This window comes from Rattus rattus, chromosome X (assembly GCF_011064425.1).
Source record: "Rattus rattus isolate New Zealand chromosome X, Rrattus_CSIRO_v1, whole genome shotgun sequence".
Classification (NCBI taxonomy): domain Eukaryota; kingdom Metazoa; phylum Chordata; class Mammalia; order Rodentia; family Muridae; genus Rattus; species Rattus rattus.
In genome coordinates this window covers 38,994,071-39,003,326 of record NC_046172.1, presented here as the reverse complement: position 1 = coordinate 39,003,326, position 9,256 = coordinate 38,994,071, and the positions used below count along the sequence as shown (strand labels likewise).

The window sequence follows — 9,256 nt, the reverse complement described above, 5'->3', positions numbered from 1 at the left end:
ACCTCTAACCTAGTTTTGGTTCTATGATTTATGCCTGAACACATCATCTTGGAATGCAGAGTTTAGGATGTGAATACCTTTAAGGAAGGCAGCACCATCATCATGAAGAAGAAAATAAAAGCTTCAGACATACCCTGAAAAGCAATGTGGTATTTTATTTTGAATAAGTGCATGATTACAGTAGCACTGTGTGGGTGTAGGAAATTTTGTCAGGGAGTCTCCTGGCACTTTTTTCAAACAACAGAACTCTCATTTATGTACATGTCATCAGCCTGTTTAGAAGCATGCTGGACATTCAGATTACTCTGAACTTTCAATGACTTGATCTCAAAGAGGAACATAATCACTCCAAAGAGTGACAGGGTGGTTGTTAGAAGCCCTATTGGAAACACATAAGTGCTGTGTTTCTTTATCAGGGTTTCTTTCTTTACTGGAAAATTTGGTGGAAAGTCAAGGGTGGTTTTGCCATAGAGATCTACTACATGGTTCCAGGTCACAGAAATAACAGTACAAAAGCTACTGATGATCAGAATTAAGACAGAGCACTTGTAGCACACTATCTGAATCTCAGGAACTGAGGCTTTGATTATGCTGACCCTAATGGCTGCTGAGCTAAAAATCACAACAACAGGTTTTATCAGCATTGCCATTAATATCAGGTTCTGTGCACATCGAAATTCAGGTGAAATTGTCCAGGTCGAGTTGACAGGGCTGTGTACCAGAATTATGGTCTCAGTACCAGAGAATTTAAATTCCCAGTGGTAATAAGCTTCCCAGAGTCCAATGTAAACAAGCTGGACAACCTTATTGTCGAATTCCCAGAGGCGCCAGTATTTGCTGCTTGCAAGAATTATTCCAAACCCTGAAGATAATAGACTGCAAAGGAAGCCAATCACTCTGAATATCCATTCCTTCACTCCTGCAAATCTGAAGATGATGAGACAGTACAATTACAGAATCAACCAGGAACACAAATGTGAAAAACTGAATGAGTCATAGTATACAGTTATGAAGTACACATTCCTTGCCCTTGCTATCTCCATGTTGTATTTCAATGAGGTACATATGCGTTAGAATTCTACACACAAGTTAAGTATAAATAAGCATACTTGAGATCTGTGATTGTGGCAGGCATCTCCATTGTAAAATGTTAGGACAAATATTTCATAGTGTCTTTCAAATATTAATATTTTGCTGTTTCTTGACTATATATTTTGATACTTAAAGTTAATGTTAAATTAAGAGTTTGAAGAATCATTTAAGGTGTTGCTTATTGCAGATCTCTTTGAAAAACACAATAATAAACCTTATTTAGTTTTGCAACAGACGAATGCTCAACTTATTGAACTTGATTACGGCATGATGCTTACAGGAGCACTTTAATATCAGAATAATTCTTGAGAAGAAAGAGACAAAAGAAAAATAATGCACATGGTATGCCCATTTATGTCAAACCATGGCATATCTGACTTCTTTAATACCAGAAATTCTAAACATAAATGATATCACAATGGGAATATAAAGTTTGTCAAGACTGATGAAGCAGATATTGTCATAATTCTATAGATATCCTAGTGGGTATGCATTTCTATAGAAAAATGTCTTTTAATTTTTTAATAATTAAAATCAAAATGAAAACCAACATAAATTTCTCATTGAAACTAGTTTGGTGTAAAACGTCATGTTAGAATGATTATATGCTACTATAAGTGTTGTGTAGAAGTGATTTATAATATAATCAAAACTACAATATGTGTGTGCGTTCTGTATCTCCCTTTTATACAATATGGCACTTCATAAAAATTGACTTCATTGTGGTGCAACATATAATGGATCTAGAGGATTTTTTGCTGAGCCAATATCATCTTCAACTCAAAAATAACATTTCATATATTTTTATTATAAAATAACTTATTTAGATCTTTTAATTCAGTTCTATGGGTGTGCTAAAAGGAAAATGAGACATCATACTGAGACATCCTGATGAGTCTTTAAGAGAAATGAAAGAGTGAAAAGACTTCCAGTGATTGCAGCATGTGCATAATGTCATTGTCATTGAACATGCAGAAGGCTGAGGGGTTTATAATATGCATTTCCTTTCAAGGATAGATTAGCTGTCAGCAAAGAATACTTCCAAAGAATCCTGTGGAATGTGCTCTCTAAAATGATCAAGACAGTAAAAGTGCCACATGGGAAATTTAATAAACATGATTATGGGATTGCAGTGGATGGAAATTCATTGGGAATCAATATACGAAATTTCATACCAAGGCATATCTAAAGCAGCAGACCACAGAACCATTATGTTTTGAAGGACAAAAGAAGCAGGATGTAGAATGATATGGTCCCAGACAAATTTGCTAGCTTGCAGAATATGGTACTAGTCTTTTCTGAATCCCAATGAGAGATACGAGATTTTTGTAAAAAAAAAAAATAGAAAGCCTTCATAAGTCATATTTTACCTTTTTGTTTTCAGGGTATAGCAACCCATTTGGACGATGACGATATCACCAATCTTCTAAGTCACTGGAAATATTAAACAGAGAGAGAGAGTCAGAAGTAGTGGTAAAGTATCTAAATGAAAGTTGTTCTGATAGGCACATGCTCTTCCTCATAAGAAAGTCTTGTTTACTGGTGAATTCACATGAACAGAAGCATTAATAGCTCATGCTTTGCTTAACTTGATCCTACTTTAAACTCTTCAGTAAATTATTAACACTCCAATGTTACCAACACTGCTAAAAATCTCATTTAATACATAGGTAAATAGCACAGAATCACTAACACACATGTACAAGATCAGTTAGAAACACAGTGCAGGACCTGAAGACCAAATATTCACACACTTCTGACACTTAATGATATTCAGAATATTACTCAAGTGGAGTACATGTCTAACAGTAGCCTGATCCATAAGTCAGAGGCCTTCTTTGGTATTCTCTATCGTAGGATAGTGAAGGTGACGAATGAAAAGCACATGGAAAATATACAATTCTTACCGTTTTATCTCTCTTCTAGGAAGTTCAAATGTTAGAGACTGCCATCCATAAGAGAAGTAAGAAAATGTACACATTCTTATGTTTCCATGACTACTAAATCTAGGTGATGGGTCCTGCGCAATGACTGGATTCTAATGTGGGCACATGAATTTCGAAAATTCTTTCAAATTACTTAAAAACACATTCTTTATTTGGTGGTGGGTCAAATATGCTATTTTATTTAAACAGATCCTGTGAAAATTATTCTTGGTCATTCATTTGACCACATGTTCAATTAACTAAAACTAAAATTACTGAACAAACTTGTTAGTGATTTTTTCCTTAATTAAACCATTTGAAGTACAATGATATACTTCTTTTTTGGTATTTAACAGAATATCCTTAATAAAATGTTTTATTACATAAATTAAATTTGCATAGTTCATCTGATTATATATGTTTTGTTTAGCGAATCCTTAGTTTTCCCAACAAGTTGAAGTGTATTTGCTACTGCTTCTACTACTACTTTCAGAATTTCAGATCTTTTGTGTACACACTTGATCCTCTTGGTTACTTTGCATGATAAGAACTGAAATCTAGATTAGGAGTTCGGCATGTAGATATTCAGTTTTCACAGCTCCATTTTGAAAGATGTTTTCTTTCTTTTGTTGTGCATTTTTGGTCTTTTCACCAAAACCTAGATGTCTGGAGTTCTTTAGAATTAATCTGAGTTCTTGGTTCTACTACACTGATCTATGTCTTTGTGTTTGTGTTGGAAACATTTTGTATTAACACTATAGATGTGTGCTAGAACACAAAATCAGGTATGGTAACATGACTGGGGATTCTGTTTCTGCCTAGGATGTCTTTTATTCTCTGTTATATTTCATACTTCCATATTAATTTTATTTTTAATTTGCTATCAACATGTACATAAAGATGGTAAAAAGGTTATAACTTTGATTACCTAAATATATAAAGATTACTGTTTTTCCTAGATATTAACATTTATTATAAAAAATTATAAGTACATAAAAAATGTCAAGCAATAACTCAACCATTAGAGTTCCTATTAAGGACAATAATTATGAAGAAAATGATATAAAAGAAAAATCTACTAACTCAAACATTTCAAATTGCATTTTAAAATAAAAATATAGACTTTAATTTATTCTTCCCTGATTACTTTTTCTTCTTTGCATGGAATATAGATCATGTGTCACTAAAATGCCTGTAAGAAATTGTGGGCAATGTTAGTAATTTAAAACATCCTTTAAGGGAACTTTTAATATATTATTGCTAAAATAACTTTATGGAAGAAAGAAAGCATAAATAATTAGCCTGTCAGATAATTCATAACATTCTTTGTAGCTCTTCCTTTTTTATTTTATTGGATCATTTTACTGGATATTTTTAATTTACATTTCAAATATTATCACCTATCAGGGATTCCTGTCCATATATCCCCTTATCCCATCATTCTTCTTCTATGAGTATGTCCCCCTACCACAACTATTCACCCTTTCCCTCCTCTGAGCCCTGAAACTCCCCTACACTGGGGGATCCAGCATGACAAAGGGCTTCTCATCATACTGGTGCCCGAAAAGGCCAATCTCTGTTAGATATGCTGCTAGAACCATGGATCTGGCCATGTGTAAACTCTGGGTGGATTTTTGTCCCTGGGAACTCTGACTGGTTGGTATTTTTGTTCATATGAGGTTGCAAGACCCTTCAGCTCCTTCAGTTCTCTCTCTAACTCTTCCAATGGGAACACTGTTTTCAGATCAATGTTTGGCTGCTACCAGTATCCTCTGTATTTGTTATGCTCTGGCTAAGCCTCTCAGGAGAGAGCTATATCACACTCCTGTCAAAATGTACTCCTGGTATCAGCGATATTGTCTGTGTTTGGTGGCTATATGTATATGGGTTGGATCCTAAGTTGGGGAAATCTCTGCATAGCCATTGCTTTGTCTCTCGTACAAACTCTGTCTCCATATCTCCTCCTATGAATATATTTGTGCCCCCTTATACAAAAGACTGAAGCATCTACACTTTGGCTCTCCGTCTTGAGCTTCATGTGGTCTGAGGATGGTATCTTGGGTAATCAGAGCTTTTGGGCTAATACCCACTTATCAGTGAGTTCATAACATATGTGGGGTTTTGTTGTTGTTGTTGTTGTTGTTGTTGTGTTTCATGATTGGGTTACCTCACTTTGGATGATATTTTCTAGTTCCATCCATTTGTCTAAGAATTTCATGTAGGTTTGTTTTAAATAGCTGAGTAGTAATCCATTATGGAGACGTACCACATTATTTATCCAAACCTCTGTTGAAAGACATCTCTGTTTGCTACAGCTTCTGCCTATTATAAATAAGGCTGTTATCAACATAATGGAGCATGTGTCTTTGCTGTATGTTGGAGCAACTTTTGGGTGTATACCCATGAGTGATATAGCTGGATCCTCAGGTAATAGTACTATGATGGATTTTCTAAGAAACCACCAGACTGATTTTCCAGAGTGCTTGTTTTGTTCTCCTGGGTTTTTGCTTTTCCAAATGAATTTGCACATTGCTCTTTATAATCTTATGTATAATGGAGCAGGAATTTTATCAGGATTAAACTGATTCTGTAGATTGCAGAATGATGTAAATTTTTACTATATTTTTCCTAACCATCCATGACTATGGGAGTTCTTCCCATCTTGTCATACAGACATTTCACATATTTGGTGAGAGTCAAACCTAGGCATTTTACATTATTTGTGGCTACTGTGAAGGGTGTTGTTTCCCTAATTTCATTCACAGAATCTTAACTCTTTGAGTTGAGGAAGGCTAATTATTTATTTGACTTAATTTTATTTTATTTTATAATATTATCTTCCTGGTTAGTATATATATTTACATTTCAAATGCCATCCCTTCCCCCTCTTCTATAACCTCTCCACCCTCATGTTGTTTCTATGAGGATGTTCCTATTCCCTCACACCCAGCCCAATCTCAAAACATTGGCCTTCCCCTACATTGGGCAAATGAGCCTTCACAGGACCAAGGGCTATTCCTCTTACGGTTGCTGGAAAAATGGCATCCTCTGCTAATACGTGACTAGATTCATGGGTCCTTACACGCATACTTATGGGTTGGTGGTTTAGTCGTGTGATCTATGGTGTGATCTGATTGGCTAATATTGTTGTTCTTCCTATGGTGATGGAAAACCCTTCAGCTCCTTCAGTTTTTTTCTCTAAACCCCTCCATTGGGGTCTACTTATTCAATTCAATGGTTAGCTGCATGCATCCTCATCTATATCACTACGGTTCGTGCAGAGCCTCTCAGGAGTACTTGACATGCTCTGGCGGTGTCTTTCAGGAGAGATCTATATCCGGTTCCTGTCGGCCTGCACTTCTTTTCTTCATCCATGTTATCTAGTTTGGTGGCTGTATATGTATGGGCCACATGTGGGGCAAGCTCTGAATGGGTGTTCCTTCTGCCTCTGTTTTAATCTTTGCCTCCCTATAACCTGCCAAGGGTATTCTTGTTCCTCTTTTAAAGAAGGAGTGAAGCATTCGCATTTAGGTCTTCCTTCTGGAGTTTCATGTGTCCTGTGCATCTAGGGTAATTCGAGCATTTGGGCTAATATTCACTTATCAATGACTGCATACCATGTGTGTTTTTCTCTGATTGGGTTACCTCACATCACTCAGGATGATATTTTCCAGTTCCATCCATTTGCCTATGAATTTCGTAAAGTCATTGTTTTTGATAGCTGAGTAATATTCCATTGTATAGATGTATCACATTTTCTGTATCCATTACTCTGTTGAAGGGCATCTGGGTTCTTTCCAGCTTCTGGCTATTATAAATAAGGCTACTATGAACATGGTGAAACATGTGTCTTTGTTTCAAGTTGGGGCATCATTTGGATATATGCCCAAGAGAGGTATAGCTGGATCCTCAGGTAGTTCAATGTCCGATTTTCTGAGGATCCACCAGACTGATTGCCAGAATGGTTGTACCAGTCTGCAATCCCACCAACAATGGAGGAGTGTTCTTGTTTCTCCACATCCTCGCTAGCATTTGCTGTCACCTGAGTTTTAGATCTTAGACATTCTCACTGGTGTGAGGTTAAATCTCAGGGTTATTTTGATTTGCACTTCCCTCATGACTAAAGATGTTGAACATTTCTTTAGGTGTTTCTCAGCCATTTGTCATTCCTCAGCTTAGAATCATTTGTTTAGTTCTGAACCCCATTATTTAATAGGGTTATTCTCCCTATTAAATAATAGGTAAGTCTCCCTGCGGTCTAACTTCTTGAGTTCTTTGTATATTTTGGATATAAGCCATCTATCAGTTGTAGGATTGGTAAAGATCTTTTCCCAATATGTTGGTTGCCGTTTTGTCCTAACAAAAGTGTCCTTTACCTTACAGAAGCTTTGCAGTTAAATGAGATCCCAATTGTTGACTCTTGATATTAGAGGATAAGCCATTGGTATTTTCTTCGGGAAATTTTTTCCCGTGCCCATGTGTTCGAGAAGCTTCACCAATTTTTCTTCTATTAGTTTGAGTGTATCTGGATTGATGGGGATGTCCCTGATCCACTTGGACTTAAGCTTTGTACAGGGTGATAAGAATGCATCAATCTGCATTCTTCTACATGTTGACCTCCAGTTGAACCAGCACCATTGCTGAAAATCCTATCTTTTTTCCATTGAATGGTTTTGGCTCCTTGTCAAAAATCAACTGACCATAGGTGTGTGGGTTCATTTCTGGGTTTTCAATTCTATTCCTCTGGTCTATCTGTCTGTCTCTGTACCAATACCATGCAGTTTTTTTTGTTTTTTGTTTGTTTGTTTGTTTGTTTGTTTTTTATCACTATTGCTCTGTAATACTGCTTGAGTTCAGGGATAGTGATTCCCCCAGAAGGCCTTTTATTGTTGAGGGTAGTTTTAGCTATCGTGGGTTTTTTGTTATTCCAGATGAATTTTCAAATTGTTCTGTCTAACCCTCTGAAGAATTGAGCTGGTATTTGATGGAGATTGCATTGAATCTGTAGATCAGTTTTCGTAAAATGGCCATTTTTACTATATTAATCCTGCCCAGCCATGAGCATGGGAGTTCTTTCCATCTTACAAGGTCTTCTTCAATTTCTTTCTTCAGAGGCTTGAGGTTCTTATTGTACAGATCTTTTTCTTCCTTGGTTAAAGTCACAACGACGTATTTTATATTTTTTGGGCCTATTACGAAGGGTGTCGTTTCCCTAATTTCTTTCTCGGCTTGTTTCTCTTTTGTGTAGAGGAAGGCTACTGATTTATTTGAGTTAATTTTATACCCAGCCACTTTGCTGAAGTTGTTTATCAGCTTTTGTAGTTCTCTGGTGGAACTTTTGGGATCACTTAAATATACTATCATATCATCTGCAAATAGTGATATTTTGACTTCTTCTTTTTCCAATCTGTATCCCTTGATCTCCTTTTGTTTTCTTATTGCTCTGGCTAGAACTTCAAGAACTATATTGAATAAGTAGGTAGAGAGTGGGCAGCCTTCTCTAGTCCCTGCTTTTAGTGGGATTGCTTCAAGTTTTTCTGCATTTCGTTTAATATTAGCGACTGGATTGTTGTATATGGCTTTTACTATGTTTAAGTATGGGCCTTGAATTCCTATTCTTTCCAGGACTTTTTTTTATCATGAAGGGGTGTTGAATTTTGTCAAATGCTTTCAGCATCTAATGAAATGATCATGTGGTTTTGTTCTTTCAGTTTGTTTATATAATGGATTACATTGTTGGTTTTCTGTATATTAAACCATCCCTGCATGCCTGGGATGAAGCCTACTTGATCATGGTGGATGATAGTTTTGATGTGCTCTTGGATCCGGTTTGCCAGAATTTTATTGACTATTTTGCATTTATATTCATAAGGGAAATTTGTCTGAAGTTCTCTTTCTTTGTTGGGTCTTTGTGTGGTTTAGGTATAAGAGTAAATGTGACTTCATAGAAAAAATTCGGTAGTGCTCCGTCTGTTTCAATTTTGTGGAATATTTTGGATAGTATTGGTATGAGGTCTTCTTTGAAGGTCTGACAGAATTCTGCACTAAACCTGTCAGGACATGGGCTTTTTTTGGTTGGGAGACCTTTAGTGACTGCTTCTATTTCCTTAGGAGTTATGGGGTTGTTTAACTGGTTTATCTGTTCCTGATTTAACTTCAGTACCTGGTATCTGTCTGGGAAATTCTCCATTTCCTGCAGATTTTCAAGTTTTGTTGAATATAGGCTTTTGTCATAGAAT

At 36.1% G+C, this 9,256-nt stretch overlaps 1 protein-coding gene across 1 annotated transcript; it reads right to left on the bottom strand.

The window, feature by feature from the left end:
* Positions 1–233: 233 nt before the first annotated feature.
* Positions 234–2,491, bottom strand: LOC116888395. Its single transcript, XM_032889669.1, has 2 exons — positions 2,463–2,491; positions 234–927 (listed from the first exon to the last, which is right to left on the bottom strand). Exons 1-2 carry the CDS (start codon positions 2,489–2,491, stop codon positions 234–236), a joined length of 723 nt encoding a protein of 240 aa, XP_032745560.1.
* Positions 2,492–9,256: the final 6,765 nt, after the last annotated feature.